Source organism: Hypomesus nipponensis, chromosome 9 (genome assembly GCF_054491055.1).
Source record: "Hypomesus nipponensis isolate SF chromosome 9, ASM5449105v1, whole genome shotgun sequence".
Lineage (NCBI taxonomy): Eukaryota > Metazoa > Chordata > Actinopteri > Osmeriformes > Osmeridae > Hypomesus > Hypomesus nipponensis.
Genome location: NC_140369.1, coordinates 11,995,743 through 12,020,763, shown reverse-complemented (window position 1 = coordinate 12,020,763; position 25,021 = coordinate 11,995,743). Strand labels below are relative to the sequence as shown.

Here is a 25,021-nt window from a genome sequence, read left to right as displayed (position 1 = left end):
AGTCTCCCACATTGGTTCAGCTGTACTTTTCAAATTCAAGAGGAGCAATAGCATGTCAATATTCCAAACCAATATCCTCCCCTCCTCTCATAGTGCCTGTTTCACACGGCAGAAGGCGGCAGCCAGAGACATTAGTGTTAGTGTGGGTCTCGTTCCCTCAGGACTGGATACGGAGGGCCTGTAACCTGAGATCACTCGACTTACAGGAATGTTGAGAGAAGCGAGCTGTGATTAGATCATGAATGTATGCAAGGGAACAGACACCACTTGTTTATATTTGATAAGTATACTGATTTACATCTACCGTAAAAGGTATATTAGTTACAACTCCATAAAGACAAAGTCAGAATACATAGCTGGTCTGGATTTTTTTGTATTTTAACCTCTGCATCAAACTTTGCCCTAAGAAAGACTATCTGATGCAGTTTACTGGTTGTATATACCATGGTGTGCTCCAAAACATGCCTTAATTAACTCTCGGCAGGCTGTCAATGTTAATTTCATTGGTCACATGCTTAGCCAATTACTCAGAAACTAATGAAGTAGAACACTGCTCACCAGAGATCAGTAAGTCTGCTGGTTCTCCTAGTTCTGATATTCCACTGTGGGCTGTTAATCACTAATAAACATTACACCAGTAAATAGTCAAGATGCATACGTTTATTTGTGTCAATATCCATAACTCATATAATCATTCCTCTGCAGCTATCTCAATATCATAGACCATCGAGAGGGGGAAGAGCATTATCTATGCCACAGTGTTATTAGGGATTATCCCTGACAGATCGTTTCCCTTCCAGGCACCATTAGCTCGGTTTCATCCCACTTGGTATTTCCAACACCTGTGACCACTGTCCGCTGGGCACAAGAATTATTACCATTGTATTTTTTCTGGGGTATATAAATTAATCATGGGGATCATGAGCAACTACTTTAAATTTCTGGACTGTGACCAAGAAACACATTGTCCCCAAGGATGCCCAGGACCTATGCATCATTAAAACAGAGCAGTGCTATCTGATAAAGGAACAGCGCCAGTTATCTCACCCATACCTTACGGGAATGTGGGGTTGACACTGAGCATAATCAAAGTACTGTCTGTGGGCAAATGCAAACAGTCCTTCACAAGTCTGATTTTGAATGACAGAGGGAGTGGACATGGTACAGTTGGGAGACACAACTAAGTTGATAAGCTTGAAAGTAAAACTGGACAGCTGACTGCAGCGACCATAAATTAGCATCGATCATCTGACTGAACAGGGACACTAATGACTTAAGGCTTCAGGGGCTTGTAAGACAACCTCTGCAATGGACTGCAATAGTTCCCCAGTCTTTGTAATCTACTAAGTATCCATAAATAGCCATGATTCCTCAGTGAGTGTTAATGCCATAGGTATTGTGAGATTAATGCCACAACTCACATACATACTTCTTTGACTTTTACTGTATTACATCTGCTTTTACAAATTAGATCAATTATTAGTTACATAGTACATCTGATAAGGGTTCAAAAGGACCTATGACTCTTTTGTAAAAAAGTACTATCTTGCTATCTTTTACATATTTTTTCACTTTTTTTCATTACAAAATAGTTTGGAATGTGAACATGTAGAACAAACACTTCAGATGAGCTTACCTTCCATGATTTCTGTGGTGTCCCTATGGACTTCAGAGCCCTGTGTGTAATACAGTAAGTCTAAAATGTCAAGAGAACTTCCTACATCCTACTGTATGTTGCTTTTCTGGTAAATCTGACACACAACCTTCTAAGCACTTCTGCAGTGCCTAGCATGCAGTATGTGCAGCTAAAGTGTTGAATCTCATTCATAACACGTCACAACATTGTGCAACAGTCATCGCAAAGTGAGAAGCTCTCACAGTCTATTTTAAGATCAGGAATCATTTAAATATCTGTCTTGCAAGTATTATGTGTTTTTCCATAAATTATTATTTCTTGTGCCCTCAAAATCGTTGTGGATTTATTCACAACCTGACTTAGACAAGACTTATAATCATTGAACTTTTAATTATATGTTTGATTTGAATGCCTTGTTAAGTGGCAAATGTTGTATACTGAACCATTTCAAATGACTGCCGCTAGAGTGTGGATTTAGAAGAAAACCCTTCAATTGTCACCATCCCAGGGGTGTTAGAATAGGTCAGAAGAGAGTTCCATCTATTGTTAGATGGATATTGTTTCAGCATCAGTTTTCCATCCATGACACAAATATATCAACCCTGTAAGTCTCATAAGGGAAAACATCAACCAAATGTCCCGTTATTGACTTATCCTTCCATACTTGATAGAGACTCTAACCCTCACTTTATAGGCAGAATGACAAACAAAAAGGCAGAAGGTTAAAAAACGGAAACCAAATCAATAGATGACTGAGAAGATAAAGTGCTGAAGGTCAGGATTCTTTTTCCCACAGAGTAGATAATAGAAAGTATATAAATCTTATCTCATTCAATCTCCCATTTCATCTGTAAAATAATATCCTTCCTATTTTGATTAGTACTCAACAGTATTTCAACTTTCAAACAGATGCCAGCAAAGTAATATTACTTATAGTAAAAATAAGAATGTACAAGGATGTTCCTAAGAATGGACATTAATGGGGTTTTCTTTTAACTTAATCTTTTGTAATATATTGAGTAAAATCTGTTAATGGGGACATTTTTGCCTGTCTGGGAGGAAGCATACATCCCCATCTGTTAAGTTTGGAATAGCAAGTTTTAATTGAGAATAGGATGTAACGTAATCGAGAGGGATAACATTATTCGTGTGAGTTCAACATAACTCTACTAAAGTGAAGGATGCTCATAGGTTCATGAATCCTACAGTAACAGTGAATAAAGATTACTGCACATGACCTCTATGGAGCTTGATGTCTTAGCTTTTAGAATTCATAGCACTAATGGTTTCCTCTCATGATTCATACTGCAGTTGGGATGTCTGTTCTGATTTGAAGTGGATTGAATGCCTCACTAGCAAATGAATTGCTCACTCTGGTTCTCTATATGTGCCAGGTTAATTGCATACAGTTTGTCTTACCAAGCTGCTATATCCTCTGCCCTTCAAAAAATCTGTCTCCCATCATATGTCTTCTGTTATCTTGCTCAATGAAATATGTGGAGGGAAGAGTGAACAGATTTGCAAAGGCATCACACGTTTTCCCTGTTTAAATGTCTTGAACCAATAGTTTTAGCTATATCTAAACATTGCCTTTGGCACAAGACTGTGCTCATCTGTTGCTGTTGTAGGCGGGGAGTCTCTTTTAACTCTCCTCCTCTCCTGACTTTCTCCTGGGAGATATTGTAGCAGCAGAATGTACACTAAATATCAGCTCCTCTGGATCAGCTGGTAGCTGCCCCTCAGGCTGGGGATCTCAGCTCAGCTTATTTGGGTGAATGAATTATTAATGTCTCACTGATTTTGTTCAAGTTCCAGCCCAGTTTTGTTGTTTATTTTGTTCTGGCTTGGTATACACAGCAAATGATTGTTCTCTCTTTCTTGTAATCTCTCTTACTCTGTCTCTCTCTCCCAGTATTTTTTTTCTCTCTCCCTCCCTCTTTTTAGCTCTCTCTCTTTCTAGAGTCAAAGGCGGAAAATTTACACAAGAAATAGTTTCTCTTCTCAGAAAATTGGATGGGCAAAAAGAAAGTGGTTGACCTTGAAAAATGAAGATGTTGTTGCCATGGGAACTGTTAATCCTTCTGTCACTCAAAGAGTGCCTGGCTGGTAAGATGTCCCCAAAGTTGCCTTTGATAACACACCTGATCTGCATACTCCACTATCGAGGAGAGTTCAGCTCTCTTTTATGCATGTCTGTTTTATGATTTTCTCCTCAAAGAGGATTATGCCATTTTAAGACAGGTATCATGCTGCTAAGGGTAACCAGCAGCACTACGATATGTGAGTCATCCACCGCTCTGTATCACCATGAAGCCGTCACATGCACCATCACATATTCAACTTCATCAAACTTCTCTATATAGGTATAGAAAAACACGTTTTATAATGTGACATACAGGTTTGTGTAATCTCACTTAAAACTAAACATGTACACCATGACATGGCACTTTCTAAATCTTTCAAATTCCTACATTGGGAAACAGTCCCCATCAAATATCATCTCTCCGATTATTATAGGAAAGCAAATTCACTTCACACACCAGCACATAATAATATCTACCCTGAATAAGGACATAATCCATTCTTTACACCTTACTGACTCTAATGCTAGTGCTGTACTTAAAGACTATCCTTAGCCTACTGTATGTTTCTTTTGGATATTATAGCCTATGCATTTAAACTTGGAATTTAAAGTTGACATGTATAAATTATTCTCCGGCCCAATGTTTACAAGCCATCAGACAAATGTATTTAAATGTATACAGTATATGGAGTAGACGTCCATTGTAGTGTTATTTACGGTTCCATTTCCATTGATTTAGTATTTCAGCTTAAGTCAGCAGTTTCTCTAGGGCATTTATCTCTGCAAAAACATTAATAAAATAAACCAATGAATTTGACTTTAGTTGTAGCTCTATCTGTGGAGGAAAATTACATCTACATGTGTAAACACCTTTTAAGTTTACTGGGTGGAGCATAAGGAGGACCTATATGGCCATGTTGTATGTTGAGAGGGAGGGAGGTTTGACTGCATATTGCTTCTCTGTAGCCCTTTGCATCTCCCAGGCTGAATAGCCCAGCTATAAAAGGTTCATTAATTTGTTTAATCTAAAGGACATTGAGATGAGGGTAAAAAATGAAGCACCTCCCTTAGAGGCCGCGAAAGGAGGCCCTCACCTGAGGCTAAGAGATCTCCCACTCTCATTAGAATGATGATGATACGAGGGGGAGTGCCTCTCTTTGTCCTCGTCAAGGTGAGAGACCTGTAAAAATGAATTTCATCCTCAGAGTAAAAAAAAACGTAGGTGATTTTCAAAGGGAAAATTAAACCGATTGAAGCCATTGAGGACCAACAAGTCTCAACAAGGCTTGCAATTAGCTCAGGGAACAGGAAGGAGGGGACTCTCATTGAAGAAATGCTACATTTCAGATAAGTAATTAGTGCAACATTGAGTAATTACTCTGGAGTATTGGTATTTTGGCAGGAAAGAACTAAAACAACAGACCTGATAGTGCTGCCATGCATATCATGGACATGCCAAAACAAGCATCTGGTTCAGTTCAGAGTTAGAAAACATCCGTATTTGATTATCCAAGTTTGTTGTGAATTGGGTGTGCAAAGTATGTATTGGATACAAAGTATGTATTGGAAAAGCTTCTGTACTCTACATAGTGGCATTAGACATAGTCAATGGTTTTTAACATATATATATATATAAAAAAGCAGAAAATCAATGATCAGAAGTGCATAGTTATACAGTATTTTGCAAACCCAAATCAAGAAACAGTCTGTATTTACTAGCTACATCTCAAAGTAACCACTTCTCAGCTAACAGGTGTGGTGAATAAAAAACAAAATTGCTTTGCAATCGCTTAAATATATATATAAAAAAAAACATTTAGATCACAGTTGTAGCTGATTGATATATGGTGTACAAACATAATAATACTGCAGTACAATTATAACATCTCAATACCTCACCTACAGTCTTAAAATAATGTATTGATTATAGTAGAGTGCAATGCCTGAAATGTTAATTTTACACAATTTCAATTACATATTTTTTTGGTGAAATACAGAGCTACAGTGCACTACAAAAAAAGGTGACTGTGCTCTTTTACAGAGAGAAATACACGTCATGGCCCTGTCTTTACTCAAGAACCAAGTGACATTATTTTTCCTTTGAGATCTGAAGACAACAAGGTGTTCCTCAATTGCAAAGCCAAAGGAAACCCATCTCCAGTATATCAGTAAGTGCCCTCTGTTGTTAGGGTCTTTTTTGACCCGATTCAGACTCTGATAACTCTGAATGACAATTTAACTGTTTCAGCAATGCATTTCATGATATCATCAACATTGGGTGCATGAATCTATAAAACCAAAAAAGACCAAGTTGGAAATATATATTTTTTACTCTATAAAATAACTGTTAAGAGTACAGAAGTTGCATCGTTTCTTTCTTTTTCCACAAAGAATCAAAAGTAATGACTGTAGGTCTGGAACACAGATGTAGCTTTATCAAGCACATCAATGAATGTTATCATAGGAGAGTTTGTGGGATGGGCGGGAAATTTTCATAACATTATTTTGCTGGTAGTATGGTAGGGCTTGCCTGGAACCCTGTCCAAATTTCACACGCCCAGGAGATCAAGTCTGTATTTGAAATATTCATACCATGGTCCATAGAGAAAATCATACTTGAGATGTCAAACTTGGAAGGGAAACTTGTGTTTGGAGACAAGTGGCAGAATACAAATGAGACACATTTGTATGCATACATGGGACTGTTGATTCTAGATGGACTCATATGGCATACAAGTCCAGAAATGAATTTGTGGGACAAAGAGAAAGGCCAAGGTATATTTCATGTAAGCCTGTCATTTATATTTAGTCATTTAGCAGACGCTCTTATCCAGAGCGATTTACGGTAAGTACAGGGACATTACCCCCGAGGGCAAGTAGGGTGAAGTGCCTTGCCCAAGGACACATCGTCATTTTTTTTTTTGGCATGGCGGGGAATCGATCCAGCAACCTTCTGATTACCAGCCCGACTCACTCACCACTCAGCTGTCTGACTCCCTGTCACACAATATTTTTCATTATTCTCTAGGAAAGTTTGCTTTCATAACTGTGACATACGCCCAGCATTTCGCGAGAGGGACAAACTTGCAGTCTTTAGGGATATGTGTTACTTGCAGGTGAAATGTTTGCCCAATTAGTTTGATCATGAGTCTGAAGATACTGTGGATAAATGGCTGGTCACGTTCAAAGGCCCCTATGCTTTCAGTCAATATAAATATGGGTGTCATGTCACCAGTTAAGCCTGGAATGTACATGTTTACACAAGAAAGCCAGCTGGTAGTGCCCATGAGAGGAACGAGGGCATTAGAATTGTTGTAGACTTGATCCAAGGTCTCAGTGGGCACAATGTCATGTGTGACAGTATCTTTACATTTCTAACATAGCAGGAGGCTTCAACTTCCCTTCTTTCAGAACATATTTCTATATTCCTTTTAACTTTCTTAAGGTGGCTCAGAATGTGTCAACAGAGGGGAGGTACAATATTAATATCCTTCTGCATGCTTTCTGAATGATATATGGTTTGTATATCACTCAACAGGTGGAGAGTTGATGGCAGAGACATCAACACCGATGGGAACTCCAACTATAAACTGGTGGAAGGCAACTTGTTGATCACTAGCCCTCATGCTGCCCATCATGGTGGTGTTTACCAGTGTATAGCTACAAACACATTTGGAACCATCCTCAGCAGGGAGGCCAATGTACAGTTTGCATGTGAGTCTCTCATTTCAATTCAGTTCACGGGATGAAGTATGTTGCAGGATACTGCAACTGAGATTTTGTGTCTGTGATTTGATAAATAATTGATTGCAGTTCAAGAAAAGGTATTTTTTTCTTTTTTTCTTTTTTTAGGCATGTTTTCATTTGGCGACAGACGTTAGTGTGGGTAATTATCATCTTGGCAATAAGCATTAAGTGGGTTCACAATAGATTTGATAAAGCATTAGTGATTAGTGTATTGTAATTCTGCATCTTAGAATCATTTTGCACTTACACAGTGTACACTGATGAAATCACATAATCTAGAGAACATCAACACCAGCTGGGTTTTATTCAGATAGACTGTGAAACACATTTTCTGCCTCTATTATTATGCAATTTCAGTCATGTTAATGGAGCCCCATATGTAGAGGCTTCCACATGAAAGAGGACTGTTAGAGAACTGTTTATCGCAAAATATTTTGAATTGTTTACCACTTCATTTTTGTGATTGATAAATCAAGAGATTTCTATTACAAATAGTATTCTTTTTTATTGTATTATTTATTATTGTGCATTTACTTCACTGCTGACCACTTAATATTATAGGATTATATACTTGGGAAGGTCCTAAGCTTTTCAATTAGATTAGATATTTGCCTGCCCTCTCTTGGGATTTGCTTGGTATTTCCAACGGGATGGATATCTGGTGCTGTTTGAACAGCAGCAGCATTTAATGAAAGTGGAAGTGCCCTTGATCGGTGAGCGGCATTCAATGCTCACCTGTTCTCAGTTCACATGTGTGTCTGTTCTGTCAGTGAGGAACTTTAATGTTTTGGCATTTTAAACTGAGGAAAATAGCATGCAAAATGAAATGCACCCTGCTGAACCTTACCTTTCAGCAGAGTCAGATTAACTATTGGAACCTTGAAGTTCTCTGTTGTTTTTACATCCCCACAGATCTACAGAATTTCAGCAGGAAGCCAAGGAATACAGTGTCAGTGAGAAATGGGCAAGCTGTAGTTCTGCTATGTGGCCCACCACCTCATAATGGAGGTACACTACAAAAGTATCTTACCTTTCTCACATTGTCTGCAGCTTCACTATCGCCCTCTAGCTATTGTTCTTTACTCTCATAATCGTTATCTCTCTACAACAGCGGCACACTTCTTTGTTTTCATACCTTCCTCTTCCACTCAGCACTCTTTAGTCCCACACATTGACGCATTATTTTCCCTCTCCTCCTTTTATTCCCTCCCCCCTGCCTGTGGGATATGGTACTCATCTATGATGGTGCCTATTGGATCCCTCCCCATTACCCCCACACCTGAACCCCCCCCCCTTCCTCATTCACATCCATAGTTCATAGCCACACTCTTAATGGCTCGAAGCTTACTTTTCCCTGCATGTGACCTGTGACCACGCTGTCATCTGTTAAGCCTTCAGTGCTCTACATTCCTCTCCTCTCTATGTGGGCAGCCTATCGGTGGGTAATAAAGGCTCCTGGTGCCTGGTGGGGCGGGGGGAAGGAGGGCGTTTATCCCATGGCACAACTGTGAGTCTGCGTGTGTCTGTGTGCAGCTGATTAGCAGACCCTCAAAGTGCCCCATACTCCTGCAGCCACTCTGCGCCACCAGCACAATTTCACGCCAGCGCACTACCATTCCTCCGCTCACTGTTTCTAACTGAACCAATGTCCACAAGGGATTCAAACTGCACACTTTTGCCCACTTTCCCCCCAAATGCTTCCAAGTCTTTATTTAACTTTTTTCTCCAAATCGACGTGACTCATTTGATGAGAGTTTGGTTACACAATACAGCTTTCTGAACGTATATTTCAAAGAAAATCCATTGGACTTTTTCTGGGGGGGGGGGATTAGACATAACTCAGCTCACTTTTTCTGATGTTGGTACTTGATGATGCCTAAAGAAAAGGTAAAATACTGTGTAGTTACATTGAAGACCTGATATGGGAGGCCACTTTAAGAAATCAGTAGGTAGGTGCTCAAAAATTCAGTGTTCAGTGTTAAATTCTGTGCCTACTTGTCCTCTGTTGCTGTGAGACCGCTACCCTCAAGCAGAACCACTCAGTAATAGTCCCTAATCATGAAAGGTCTGTCAGTGTCTGCCCTGACTTTCACTATAATGATTTTTATTCACTGTTTCCCTAAAGGAAGCAAGTGGGACTTTTTAACTGACTACCTAGTCAAAAGGCTGACTGCAGGATGTAATGTGTTCCTGATCACAGAGGGTAATACTCTAGCCTCTCCTTCCCTCCCTCGGCCTGCCCCTTTAATAAGTAGATCTTAATTTGACATTGATGTCTTTAGACATTGCTCTCTGCCTCTCTCTCTCTCTCTCTCTCTCTCTCTCTCTCTCTCTCTCTCTCTCTCTCTCTCTCTCTCTCTCTCTCTCTCTCTCTCTCTCTTTCTTTCCTTCTCTCTCCACTTTACTCTCTCTCTCTCTCTCTCTTTTTCATTAGGAGTAAAGCGTTGTCACAATAATCTGGACAAAAGGTTTTTCAAGTAAGAAATTACTCCACTGTCTATGTCATCAGCAAAACCTTCTTGCATTGACCCTTTTTAATGTGAGTGGGAGGGAGATTTGTTACTTATTATTTTTGATATGGTATTATTTTACGTCAGATGCCCTCAAAATGAAATATATTAAAACAAAGAGACAGAAGCCAATGCTGTGTTCCTGCTTTTTTCATTGCTGAAATCTATTATACTATAGTTGTAACTTACTGGTAGTTTTCTGCTGCTCTACTCTTTCACAGAGATCAAATATTCTTGGATTTTCAACGGACGGCCCAGCTTCCTGCAGCAGGACACTCGTCGTTTCGTCTCCCAGCGTACAGGGAACTTGTACATAGCCAAGGTGGAGGCCTCAGACGTGGGGAACTACACTTGTGTGGTGAGGAACATGATGACCAACTCCACCGTGTACAGCTCGCCAACCCCCGTCGTGCTGCGCCTGGATGGTGAGCATGCTCGGCTGCTTCTTATTTTTCCCCGGGTGCTAAACTAGCTTCTGTTGCAGCAGGCACGGAGTGCTAAGGAGATAAATCAGTTGTCTTGGGTGTGACACTATTTGTTTTGCTTCTGCTCAGGAGCCCGGCTCTGCAGTTTCTACAATCTCAACACTGTGTGTCTGAAAAGCCCTCTCTCTCCGCATGAAGGAATATATTTGCATATCCACAATTGCTAAGTGTACTCACACAATACTATGAACACACAAGCACACACACACACAATATATATATATATATATATATATATATATATATATATATATTCACTCACACACACTCTCACACACGCACACACAGAAGCACACATGTATACAGTTTCTTTCTCCAGGATGTTTGCTTAACATGTTTTTACCACGTTACACTATGTGTACTACTTACAATTGAAGTTGAAACAGAGATTGAATGTGATTCAAACTCACTGAACCTCTTAACTAAGTGATGTTGTAAGCTACATCATCATGCAGGATAGTCACACTTTGTACCAGCACTATGCCAGAGCTCTTGCATTTACATGATTTATATGACAATACAAATCCCTGTCTTGTGTTTTACATATGTCTCCTTTTGCAGCTATTATGGGAGAATATGAACCAAAAATTGAGGTTCAGTTCCCAGAAACTCTACATGTTACCAAAGGGTCATCAGTAAAACTGGAATGCTTTGCCTTAGGAAAGTAAGTTTTGGCTTGGTAACTTAACTTTGTGCTCTTCTCTGCATAACGGAATATAATGTATGCGATCTGTGAACTGTCAGTAAATTGGCCAGGCATCCCCCATGCCTCAGAGCAGTCTGACAACCAATGTCTTAATAAGAATCAGTGAGAGCATGTGGTTTATGTGACCGCCCGTGTCCTACCTCCGCAGCCCAGTGCCTTCCATTACATGGAGGAGAGCCGATGGGAATCCCCTCCCCGGCAAGATCAAAATTAACCATTCCAACGGGGTTCTGGAAATTCCATATTTCCGCCCAGAGGATGCTGGTCTATACGAGTGCACAGCAGAGAACTCTAGAGGAAGAAGTGTTGCCAAAGGACAACTTGTGTTCCAAAGTAAGGTCTTCACCTTTACTAAAATACTGACATTCCATGTTCTTCTTTTGGTTATATTTGGGGCTAGTCTTTATATTGACTGCAACAAAACCTTATATATGCAAATATTATGCATATTATATAATATGTGCATATAATAAAAAATAAAAAATAAAAATTTTAACTCAAAGATTCTGCCATTCAGTTTACATTTCACACAATTTTTATAAAATGCTTATAAATGATTACAAAGTTTATGTGTAAAGTCATGTCTTTGGGTAAAAAAAGAAGTATTTGGAAGAAAGTATTATCATATCTATTTGTTATTATTACATTGAAGTTATCCCTTGTCATTTTGAATGCTGATTTTAGTTTGTGATGGAAGTAGAATAAGACTATTTCTATGCCTGCCCATTAAGCTCCCTTGTGCTATCCAAACATTTAGGCCAGACTGATGTAAGCCAAGACAATTTTGTGGACACAATCTGTATAAACAAAGTGTTTCTAATCCTTTTCAATAAAGACCAATATTTCTAACTCCCCAGATGTTGACCATCTACACTGGATGCAAACGTTGAGAGATGCTCATATGGCCATAGAGGCTAATCTACTGTGGGAGTGCAGGGCCAGTGGAAAACCTAAACCTAAGTACAGATGGCTGAAGAATGGGAGTGCCATTGCAACAGAGGTGAAAGGGACTGACATTGTATTAAGATGTCAAATGTGGAATATTATACATTGTGGGACATTTCTTATAAAAAAAACTGTTTTACACATCTCAAGACCCTTTTTGATATCAGATCAAAGACACAAGATCAAACACTAAGCCATTTATTATTGGTAAAAAAAGGCTACCCCAAACAATCTTTCCTGGAAAGGTTATAATCATCAGAAAGATGATATCCATTTTACTTAGGCATACACTGACAGATGGATTTTTGTTTGGGTAAATGTACACTTGAAAAAGTGAAAGCTTCTTCTACATTAGTTTTGAAATGGATTCTCCTAGGTTTCGAATTGCAGCCGGAAAAGCTACTTTATAGCTTTATCACTCATTTGTCACATCATGTATGGTTTTGTCACTAGGGCAGAATACTTGTAGAAGAAGGAAGATTGTCCATATCCAGGATCAGCCTCACAGACTCTGGAATGTATCAGTGTCTGGCAGAGAATGGCCACGGGGTCATTTATGCTAGTGCTGAGCTGAAGGTTGTAGGTAAGCATGTGTGTTTGTTTTCTCTTCTTTACAAAAGATGAAGCCAGAGGTCAAGGCATAGAAGAGGCCAAGACATACAACTTCAGATAACTGTAATAGGAACGAATGTCCAGAAAATGTAGTCTGTAAAAGCAAGAAGAAAGCACATTGAGCACGCATACATGTTACATGACCACCTTGTTAAGAAAGGTATATAAAAAAATTACTACTGACAATGTGTAAGATCATTTGGCTGAGAGCTGATGTAACTTCCTGTTTGGGACCAAATGACTTAGCCAAGGTTTGTTTGTCAGCCTCTCCCCCGGACTTCTCCAAGAGTCCTGTAAAGAAGTCCCTGCTGATCCGGAGAGGGGGCGAGGTGATCATCGAGTGTCATCCTCGTGCGTCCCCCAGGGCGGCCATCTCCTGGCGGAGAGGAGGCGAGTTCCTGAAGGACAGCGAGAGGTACAGTGTGTTACGCATCACTGCTCATGCCATTGATAGTACATGTTAAAGGGGCCTCCTCCTGTGGCCAAGTTACTCTCCTGGGCTCATCATTATTTATATCTCTACTCAAGGGGACTTTAGATGTCATGGGAAGGTTGCAATTTTTCGGTGCAAGTGTTTTTGTAGGCCTTTGGTTCTACCGTTGCTGTATCTGTGTATAATAGAAGAAAAGAGAGATAGAGATAAATCAGTAGAAGGACAACGAGTGAGAGAGCAACATAGCATCAATGATAAATATAGTTACTATCAGTGATAAAATTAACTATTCTGAGGTTAATGCCTCAGATCTACACAATACAAATGCATTGCCAAGTTAGTACATAGTTTGAATTGTTCAATGGTCAGTTAGAGAAAGAGCAGTTGTATAACAAAAGGGGTTGAACCAGGTTGGTTTCCATTTGACCCATGATTTTCCAGTAAAAAACATTTGATCCCCTCGCCTTCCCTTGTCCAGAATTTTTAGTTCTGTACAATTTTGTACATGCATAGGCGTCAGAATAGCAAGTTTTACTCTGACAACAGACCAGGGAGAGGACGTGTGAAGGATAGAGAGAGAAGCTGGGAACTTGTCTATTAATGTACAATATTTCTGCAACACTGTGCCATATGTTGTTTTAATTTTGCATCTATGAATTTGGTTAAATGATTGTGTGACGTGAAGTGTAAACAGAACTCTTGGGGAGATATGTGTTTTAGGGCTTTAGTTCACATCAATACGTGCTGCCACATTTTCATAGTCTTTCTGTAACTCACTGGACCTGCCTCAACATGTAAGCGGTGAAATTGATTAGTTATCATGTTTCACACTACGGTCACTGGGAGAAGGAGAAAGAAGTGATTACACAGGCAGTGCTCATGACGAGAAAAGAAATGCATGCCATGGAACAGACTTTGTTCGCAAAGCAGATAGTTCTTTATGTTTTTCAGCTCATTGCCCCTTCAAGTCATGTTCTCAGCGTGCTTCCATCACTCAGTGTTTGATCATTTGTCAATAAATCTGCACACAACACTGAAGTCAGACTTGGCCCCTGGGTATAAGCTCAAGCAAAGTGAATGTATTTATTATTTGCAGCTATATTGTAACTGTTAGATTTTTTTTTTTGGTTTACCAAATCAGAAGGTCATGTTGTTAACATAATTTATGAATGTGCTTATATTTGCTTGTACTAGGGCCTCCAACATTTACAAATTCCCTCAAATTTTTGGTGTGACGATTTTCAATATGTTACTTTTTCATAAAAATACAAGGCCCTTTTCTAATTCAGCCTGTTTACAAACTTCCACTGGCGGATTCACAAAACAGAACCCACTGGCAGAACTAACAGGGAAATGCTGCAAATCAATAGTGTTGACAATAAAATAATAACAAAGAGCTGTCTTCTCTACTTAGTATCTTAGTCACGTGCCTGCCTAGTATTGTGCCTCCACATTCCTTGGTTCTTCACTCAGTCCTGACAGCATGTTTCAAGTCTGATGGTTCTATATTCATATCTTCTTTCATTACATTTTGGAAATGGCTTTCATTGTGTTGATAACATCTCCCACACATTGCACAATGATGAGGCTGTAGGTAGAGATTTCATTTGAATGGAATCATCTCTTTACGATGTATTACTCTTCCTCTTTTGTCATCCTCATTGGCCTTAGTATCCCACTGTGTATCCTATTAATATACACATTCAATCTTCTGTGCTTTTAATATCACACCAACCCTACAGCAAATCTGTTCTGCTTGAACTAAGATAATTGCTCTGTTCCAAAATGTGGAATTCAGTTTCCTGGCAAAGCCAGTTGCTATTTGATATGACAAAAACATAATTACATAAATATATATAAAATGAGGTCATACCTGTTCAGGTACTTCAACACTTATCGGGATTCATCAAATGTTTAACAGTGGGGCATGGGTATTTATTATAAGGAAGCCCTGTCATTTATATTTAATCCATATGATAACAGTAGTTTTCTGTTATTTCTTTCCTAGACGAACCATTATGGAAGATGGCACTCTACGAATCTCTAACATAAGCATATCTGATGGAGGGAGGTATACGTGTGTCGCTAGAAACCCCTTTGGCATGTCAAGCAGTACTGGCACACTGGTGGTAAAAGGTATTTTCCCAGCCACAGATTTCATTACCTGTTAAACAGATGGTTTAAAGCTGTGTTTTCGGGGGAAAAAACAAGCCAAGCATGAAATTGATAATGAAATATATAGTTGTTTTATGTTCCTGCTGATTTGACAAAGGCATAAGTCATCCTTGGTTTTGTCAGCTGTGAGTTATTCTTCGCACAGCAGAGTGAAACAAATCCTTGGCATCTACATGTATAGGACTGGCTCAATAATTTTCTTTACTTCCTGAGTAAGTCATTGCATGTTAATTTAAGAATATGCTACTGTTGCATTTTCACAATCTGGCTCAGTTTTAATAACCAAGTGTTCAGAAAGTTTTTTCTTTCTTTCTAATTTGACATAGTGATTGCAGTACTGTCTGTTTAATTATTTAGTCTCAATTTCTCAACAACCATTTTCAAAAAAAAATTTGGGAAAGACTTTAAATGTCAATTAATCACATCAAGAAAGTTTCTTCTTAGAAAATGTTTACTTTCATTTTATTTTTCAGGACTACATTATATCTGTGCTTCCATACATAAACAGAAAAACTCCAATGCTCCACTGCACAATGTCTTCCTGTGTTCTGAAACAGAGCCAACCAAGATCACTGTTCCACCCCTGTGTTCTGAAACAGAGCCAACCAAGCTCACTGTTCCCACCCCTGTGTTCTGTAACAGAGCCAACCAAGATCACTGTTCCACCCCTGTGTTCTATAACAGAGCCAACCAAAATCACTGTTCCCCTGTGTTCTGAAACAGAGCCAACCAAGATCGCTGTTCCACCCCTGTGTTCTATAACAGAGCCAACCAAGATCACTGTTCCACCCCTGTGTTCTATAACAGAGCCAACCAAAATCACTGTTCCCCTGTGTTCTGAAACAGAGCCAACCAAGATCGCTGTTCCACCCCTGTGTTCTGTAACAGAGCCAACCAAGATCACTGTTCCACCCCTGTGTTCTATAACAGAGCCAACCAAAATCACTGTTCCCCTGTGTTCTGTAACAAAGCCAACCAAAATCACTGTTACCCTGTGTTCTGAAACAGAGCCAACCAAGATCACTGTTCCACCCCTGTGTTCTGAAACAGAGCCAACCAAGATCACTGTTCCCACCCCTGTGTTCTGTAACAGAGCCAACCAAGATCACTGTTCCACCGCTGTGTTCTGAAACAGAGCCAACCAAGATTGCTGTTCCACCCCTGTGTTCTGTAACAGAGCCAACCAAGATCACTGTTCCACCCCTGTGTTCTATAACAGAGCCAACCAAAATCACTGTTCCCCTGTGTTCTGTAACAAAGACAACCAAGATCACTGTTCCACCCCTATGTTCTGTAACAGAGCCAACCAAGATCACTGTTCCACCCCTGAATTTGGACGCCACTGTGGGTGAAAGCATTGTTCTGCCATGCGAAGTGTCCATGGACTCCTCACTGGATCCTACCTTCAAGTGGTTCTTCAATGGCAAACTCATCGATTTCAACAGACAGGACCACTTTGAGATGATTGGAGGGGTATGTATAGTTGCAGTACAGCATTGGATACTTGTTTTTCAAACCTCTCACAAAGCATGTAAACATTTTTCAAACATTTTCAAATGTTGCCATGGAGGTGAAACTGGAGCACATAGAGTAAATCACCCAGTAGCCTGGTGAATAAAATGTACAAATCTGTGTGATTACAGTATTTATTCCCAGAGTTTCTTGAGCACGCAAAACTCACTAAAGTTACTTCTGTAAGACTGACATTTCAGTGGGAGAGCATCAGGTCCGAATTGCTGTCTGGTCCTGTCTCTCAACTGTACTGTAGACTTCTTAACTCCTACCATTATTTTGATGAGGGTTCAAAAGTTGAAGGCGTGCATATTGCCTACTTGCTGGATAGAAAAGTTGTTTTCTTTCTATGCAGGTTACAGCAGGTGACCTGATGGTGAGGAACATTCAGCTGAAGCACTCTGGGAAGTATGTGTGCATGGTCCACACCGTGGTAGACAGTGTCTCAGCAGCAGCAGACTTGATTGTGCGAGGTACACGTCTCAACCTTACAGGCCAGCTCTAGCCCTTTACCCGAAGAAATATTTGAAAACCTTACTCTTTATCTGTCTCTGTTCACATTTTTGTTCAGTCATTACAAAAGAAATTCCAATTTGAGAAACAGTTCCCTTAATTCTTGTAAGAACATCCATGATTTCCTCCAGCTCCAGTTTGATTGACAGTGTTTTCACAAAATACGCCAAAGAGGAAGGTCCCCCTCGCCAAAGGCGATTGGCCGGATCAGGATTGCTATAACATGGCTTGGCTGAAAAGTAGCGGGCTGCTCCAAAATTTGAAATAGACATTCCACTGGCACTGAGCTATCTGTGTTGCTATATAACTCCCAGAAGGGTGTCCTTCACTACTGTAACACTTAATATTTACAGGGAACAAAAACATTTTGAACTAAACATTTTCTATTTTATGTTTCTAATAAACTCACTGTAATACACTTCTTTTTTCATATTTGTTATTCACTCATTCTAAGATATGCTGCTGGGAAACAGCTTCACACAGACTTTCCTGCATTGCATGTAACATTATAACCTTGTATTCGGTTTATACAATAGAGCTGATGAAAGTGCGTGTCCTTCTTTCTCTTTGCATCTTGGTCTTTCAGGGCCCCCTGGTGCCCCACTAGGCCTGCGTGTGGGTGAAATTACTGACACCACTGCCTCACTCACCTGGGAGTGTGGGCCTGACAACCACAGCCCAATCACTATGTACACTGTACAAGCCAGGGCCCACTTCTCCATAGGCTGGCAAGCTGTCAAGACAGGTGCTAAAGCATTAACAGAAAGACAGAAAGTCAGAAATGTATTCTAATAGAAGTGCCTTAACTTTATTTACAATACAATAGTCATAAAATGTTGATTTCGGAAATGTGTAGTAATTGTTATATGTTAATGTGGAGAATTGTACAACAACGGCGAAAATGTATACGAATGTATGCTGAAATTTGTCATGCAGTGTGAATGTAACTTTTTGGGGATGAAAATCAATGTGTATTTCAATTCTAAATTATTTTTATCCTAGCTCCAGATTATGTGCCTGGACAGATGTTGCATGCAACAGTAATAGATTTGAACCCCTGGGTGGATTACGAATTCAGGGTGGTGGCAATCAACAGTATGGGTGTCGGAGAGCCCAGCTCACCATCCAAACTAATTCAAACTAAAGCAGCAGGTACGGTTCAGGACACTCCTGTCCTTCCTTATCCTGTGTTGTGGATTAAATTGTAATTTCAGTTTGTGATAAGTGTCATCTACATGATCAATCTTCCATATGGATGGCACCAAAATAAAACCTTCCACTCATCCACTGGCTATACATACAGTACAATATCAATTATTACATTTGATAAAACCAATATCAAATGTATTTGAATATAACTGACACCACTTCAAAGGTTAATTATAGAATAAAGATTCTAGAAGAGAGTGAGTGTGATAATTGTATTTCAATGATGAGTTTAAGTGATTGGATATGCTAATGAGTGTCAGATTAGAATTACCAGAGCAAAACACATAATACCTTAAGATGCTGAGAACACCAGCACTCAGGAACCCTAGGCTACTGTAATTCATTTATATATGCATCAACAGGAACCATGTGAAATACCCACGCATGCCACAAGGCCATGACTTGAAAGTGTCTATTTTGAGCGGGTTAGCAGAGTGCTTCTGCCTTGCTGAGTAAATCACAAGGGAGTAGGGCTCCTGCAGTGCCTCACATGTGGAGGTGACATACTGTACTGGCAGCAACAATGTACACACCAGGCCATGCCAGTGTCAAGCTAGATTCAATTTGATCAGGAAGTCAGTCTTCTGCAATTCTCATTCGAAATACATTGGAATTAGAGCTCTGTTGTGTTCAGAATTCCATTCCCTCCAGGATGTACATGCTCCACCATGTCGTGTTCCATGTGTTTCACACTTTGAATGTGTTTTTACCCATCTAGTTCCTGAAGTTGCACCAGCTAATGTCAGTGGAGGTGGAGGAAGCAGAGGAGAACTTGTCATAGTCTGGGAGGTAAGAAGGACTTCATTGTGACATGTTTTCCTTCCAATCTGTCATTTGAACATGCATAAGACTTTGACAGAATTATCCACGGTGACACGGCTTCAATTAAAGAGGGTTTAATTAAAGTCAGAACTGTTTTGCTTCACTAATTGCCTCCGTAAATAGTTGGTGTTTGAATCAAAATGAAAAGCCAGAGGTGGACAAAATGGTGTTGTATGTGTCTGACATATGTATGCTAACAACCACAAAAAGTCTGTTTTAATGTTATCATCTTAACACCCTGATAGACACAGCAAAGATTATAATTGTCTTTACTCCTTATAATTGCAAGCAAAACATTGCAGCCTATTTTCTCCCTCTCTCAGCCCATACCAGAGGAGCTACAGAATGGAGAGGGGTTTGGATATGTTGTGGCTTTTCGTCCACTTGGCACCACCACCTGGATCCAGACAGTGGTAGCTTCACCCGACGTCTCCAAATACATCTACAGGAATGACACAATCCCACCCCTGTCTCAGTTTGAGGTCAAAGTTGGGGTCTACAACAACAGAGGAGAAGGTCCATATAGCCAGACAATATCAGTGTATTCTGCTGAAAACGGTTAGTCTACTCCTAGTCAAGATCTAAATTAAATAGTTTTTCTTCAATTGTTGAAATCAAAATAGAACCATCCAGTGTGAACATTTCTCATATGTTAACTTTATATCATATCTCCGTGTTCAGAGCCTTCGGAGGCCCCATCCAAAGTGTGGGCACGGACCCTGTCTGCCTCCGAAGTGGAGGTGTATTGGGAACCAATTCCCAATGGGGCCAGCAGTAGCAGGGTCATTGGATATGAGGTAAAGAAAAAACACTGCACCAACATTTAGATGGAAAACTACCAAATTCATATGATTTCACTTCATAATGATTGACACTACAAGGAGCTGTTGTTGATTTGAATATAACGGCCGCCGGCAAAAGTCGAAAAATGGAATGAAAATTCTGTTCACAGCTGTTCCAGTCTCCCAAGGACCCTAATACCCTGGCTGCATTTGTGCTGTTCTATAAAAAAAAAAACTCTCAAAAGTGTGAACATCATATATCAATTTTCTTCCCAACAAACACCCGTCCTCAATGCAAAAATCCCAGTGGATCCAGGACATTTGTTCCTTAACCCCCAAACGGCCCAGGTTGCCTGACCTCTACAGAGAATTTTTAAGGTCATTCCCATCTCTGGTCCTTAGGTCTAGAATGAAATCAACAACAACAGTGCTGGAGGTGTCTCCAATGCAGCTGGAGGTCTCAAATAGCCTTCATACCTTTGTTCTAGGTGCTTTTTTGGGAGGAGGGGACACAGGAGAGTGATGCAGACAGACTGAGGGCCACTGAACCTGTAGCCCTCCTCTCTGGGCTTAAAGGCACTACCATGTATCTGATCTCAGTCAGGGCCCAGAACAGTGCAGGAGTAGGACCCTCAAGTATTGCTGTCAACGTCACCACCAAGAAGCCACGTGAGTACAACTTTCAGAGACCAATTTTCACATTTTCCTCCCTTGCTATTCTTGTTTCTCAAGAGGGACCAGAATATTCATTAGAGCAACGGCTGTTGAGTGTTTGTCTGGCGTAGACCATGTGATACAGAGCAAGGTTTGAGCAATATCAAGTCTGTGAAGGCAGCTTTCAAGACTAAATTCAAGACTATAAGTTTATATTCAATCCAATTGTGTGGTATACAATGACTTGTTCTTACAGAAGAAATATTGCAAGGTTTCATCTTACCCCAAATCATATGGAGTCTTAACACAGAACCCCTATTTCCATAGTATTGGTTGAGTCTCTATTACATTTGACTGATATCAGTCAGACCTTCACATTCTTGTCAAAGGAGAGGGGATTTTAAAGACCCTGTGATTCAGCTGTAACTGCAAATGTTGACTAAATGAATTATGATGGACTTGTGATAATCAAATGGCAAAATAATGCATGTTTTTCAGCACCCAGCCAGCCTCCAGGGAAAATTGAGTGGAACTTGACCAACTCCAAGATCTTTCTAAATTGGGAGCATGTCAAGGCAATGGAAAATGAATCAGCAGTGACAGGATACAAGGTGAGTTTGTCAGTGTAACAAAATATGAAACTACAGAAACAAATTTAGCCTTTGAAGCTATCAGCTCAATAAATGAGTCTTCCATACCAGTTGAAATATAGACCTCAAACCTCCAGTGTCCCATTTTAGATTGGAAATGTCTGACCCTTCAAAATTAATCGATCTGTTTCTAGAGATAAGAGACATGTGTTAGACTCTTTACAAGTGATTTGTTGTACTGCTGTTTGTTTGTATGTCAGTGCTATTCATTTTTTCTCTCTTTGCTATATTTGTGATATGTCATATAGCAAACAAGTCTGCTTGAAAATGTACGGTTATAATGGACATGCAAACACTTTTTATTATTTTTTTACCATTGATCTATATTGATACATGAATTATCTCACTGTTTGTCTATGGTTTATGGTACCGTAAGTCCCCAAAAATACTTTTGATCTATTGGAAGGATGTTTTCTAAAGAGGCCGAATGTATGATTCTAGCAGCAGCATTATGTCTGTGAAGTCTCACATCCAGAGGCCATGCAGTGCCACAGACGACCACATACTACCAAACTAGCATTAGCATTACATCAGTACACCATCATTTAACATTTATAATAGTCCTTGTAAATATCTAACTGCAGAATATCAATAGTACTGTGCATTTTTCAATTGTATGTTACTATTATCAAAAGGGATTTCCAAGTTGTTTTGGCTTAGTGGAATTATTATGAAATGAGAAATTGATCCTTAGAAAGTGCCCACATTATGACCCCTCACCAGGTTGTGTACCGTCATAACTGGCATGGAAGAACCAGTGTGGTAGAGACCAACAGGACCAGTGTGGAGCTGCAGATCCCCTCTGGAGAGGGAATCTATCTTATTGAGATCAAGACGTCAAGTGATGGAGGGGATGGCAACAGCAGTGGCCCAATCAGGATACCAAAGATGTCTAGTAAGACTTAACTTTCATATTCCACACGGTTTATTATTTTTCATTTTTTTCAAATGTTTGGTATAAACAAAGGTTTAATGATTTCTGTGTGTTTGAAAAGTATGTTTTGCCAATGTTATGTCAATTCATTGATATCTTTATTTTCCTGTCTCACAGGTCTGAACTCTAAAGGTAATTTCTGCCAGGATTCAGAACGACTCGTGCAGTTATGTTTCATGTACTTGTTGTTTATATTTACTCTATAAAACGCCTTCAATAACTGTACTGTAGGTATTTACTGCAAATGCTCATTAAGATCCGGAATAAGTTAATACTTTTATAGATTTTTGATTCATGCAATGTTTTCACATCTTAAGAACATGTCATCAACAGGTTGTGAAATGATTATATAAACCTGGGTTGCCTTACAATGTAGAATACTTTAAATGTTTAACTTGTGAAGCATTTTAATCAATACATATGATGCAAAATGGGAAGGTTTTTCAGATGCAGAATGTGAACAGCAATATTGAATGCAAACAATCAAAAACATATAGTCTCTTACAGCCTGAACGGTCACACTAACCTACAACAGCAGTGTTCTTCATTTGTAACTTAAATGTCATACCATGAATCTGGTTTGGGGTAAGTCATATGTGGTTGTATAGTGCAAAAAAAAACATTCATGTCAGTAACTGCATACAGTAGGATTGTACAAAAAGTTCCTAAAATGACAAGACATTGGCAACATTTTGATTTTCACGTTCCCCTTCTAGAATGTATTCAGTCATAATTTCTAATTATTAAACATCAATCATACATGTCAAAGTACAGAAGGAACCCACTTTGCTACCTTCATATGAACTATCTTCAGATCTTCTTTTTAAATGTATTATCTTTGCAATATTAAGAATACATTTTTCAAAATGCAGTATGATTCTAACCTCACCTATTTGTGCCTCGTGACATTCTTTTTTGTGAGGAAAATCCTTAGTGTAACAAATGTTTCTATTACAAGGGGGATGCTCTTTAGATGTCTGCAGACAGTACAGGAATTTAGTACAAGGTTAGTGCATTCTAACAAAATTATTTTATATACAGATTTTTTTTTGTGCAATTTCACATCCCAGGGCATGTTTGGCACGGTTATCACTTAAAGTAGTAGAAAAAGGTAATTCAATTACATTGCTTAGTTTATGATTGGTCCATTGTGTGCATGCTACAGTGTCATCTATTAAAAGTAGTTATGGTCAACATGGTGTCACACAATATCCGTCTTTGGGTACAGGACACAGTGGCCTTACTTGTGTTACTATTAAGAGCATTCGTTCAAATCTTTATGTACCTGGACATGTACCTCATATTGATCCTTTGTTTCCATGTATGTGTCTATTGTTTTGTGTTTATGTGTACTTCAGAAAATATTTTATTTTACTCATAGCTGTTGCTTACATTACTAAATACTATTGTATTGATATACAACAGTCTCTGTGAGACGTAATTGCAACTAAATAAAATTTCTTGTTGAAAATGTTCTTTAAATTTGCATTGTGGATCATTGACTGTGTATCGTGGTGATGAAGCTGGCATAATGACAAGTAAAATGTGGACCCAGAACATAAAACTGGCAGGGCATGAAATGGAGATTGTGCTCCACCACTGTAAAGTTGGTGTTTTTTTCATACTCATGTCAGATTACTCATGTCAGATTTTCTGACAGGTAAGAGTTTGAATATGGACATGAATTTGAGGACTGCTATAACTAAGTATACACACCAAAGGAATAACTGAAAGCTATTTGGATTTATAATGGTAATGTTTCCAGATTGTAACTAGTTAACGTTTTAAAAATATGTATCTGTTTTGGACCATAATCGACTAAAACATGACATTAGTATTCACAGGGCTTCACTTTTCCACGTTATTGTGTTACAGCATTTTTTCCCTCAATATTCTACAAACATAATGCTAACGTGGAAAACGTTTACGTTTTTTAATTTTGAAAATCTATTTACATATTTTATTATCACATGTACATAAATATTTATAACCTTCACTTTAACTAATTCATGACATTGAATTCATTTTGGGACAAAGGCTGTAACATAACAAAATGTGGAAAAAGTAAAGTGCTGTGAATACTTTCCGGATGCTCTGTATTTTAGGATTAAAAAATCTTATTCTAATTCTGTCACTTTCCTGTCCACTAACCAAGACATTAAGCATTGTAACTGCTTCAATGTATTAAAAAAAATCACAGGAAAAAAAACGACTGGAGATAGTCAAATCTGAGTTTATGCTGTTATTAATCTGAAAAGAAGCACCTTGAGCATCTTGCTCTGCAAATTGCAGTGAATCCTCAAGGTTGTGTGCTGATACAGAGAATGTCTCTTAACGGAGAGTTATGGCAGATACTGTACATAATCTTAGTAAAAAGGATTATTACTAAAGAGAAAATGTCACCTTGTAACATGGTAACATACTCTTGAGTATGTGTAGGAAGTCTTCCAATAGTACATATATGTTGTACTGTACAACAATCAAAAGCATGCCTTAACATGTGTGAGTTTGTGTCTTCATACATGTGATCAAATGTCACACAAATAGTATGGAGAGTCTAAAATGGGAAGAGTGCATTATGACAGAATTGATTCTCCTGGGGTTTACAGTACC

At 39.1% G+C, this 25,021-nt stretch overlaps 1 protein-coding gene across 1 annotated transcript; it reads left to right on the top strand.

Moving 5' to 3' along the window:
* The first annotated feature begins 3,681 nt into the window (after positions 1 to 3,681).
* cntn6 (contactin 6) lies at positions 3,682 to 22,841 on the top strand. The gene is made up of 22 exons (XM_084704686.1): positions 3,682 to 3,742; positions 5,761 to 5,887; positions 7,258 to 7,433; positions 8,379 to 8,474; positions 10,198 to 10,401; positions 11,023 to 11,125; positions 11,316 to 11,500; positions 12,025 to 12,167; positions 12,566 to 12,695; positions 12,989 to 13,139; positions 15,166 to 15,293; positions 16,633 to 16,805; positions 17,200 to 17,317; positions 17,944 to 18,102; positions 18,360 to 18,509; positions 19,285 to 19,355; positions 19,712 to 19,946; positions 20,070 to 20,185; positions 20,659 to 20,839; positions 21,323 to 21,435; positions 22,198 to 22,369; positions 22,526 to 22,841. The coding sequence occupies exons 1-22, from the start codon at positions 3,682 to 3,684 to the stop codon at positions 22,612 to 22,614; spliced, it is 3,081 nt and encodes a 1,026-aa protein (XP_084560812.1). The 3' UTR covers positions 22,615 to 22,841.
* Positions 22,842 to 25,021: the final 2,180 nt, after the last annotated feature.

Coding starts and splice junctions, on each gene's coding strand:
- cntn6 (XM_084704686.1), top strand. CDS start 3,682: ATGAAGATGTTGTTGCCATGGGAACTGTTAATCCTTCTGTCACTCAAA. Junction 11,126..11,315: donor GAATGCTTTGCCTTAGGAAA/GTAAGTTTTGGC, acceptor CTACCTCCGCAG/CCCAGTGCCTTCCATTACAT. Junction 11,501..12,024: donor AGGACAACTTGTGTTCCAAA/GTAAGGTCTTCA, acceptor CTAACTCCCCAG/ATGTTGACCATCTACACTGG.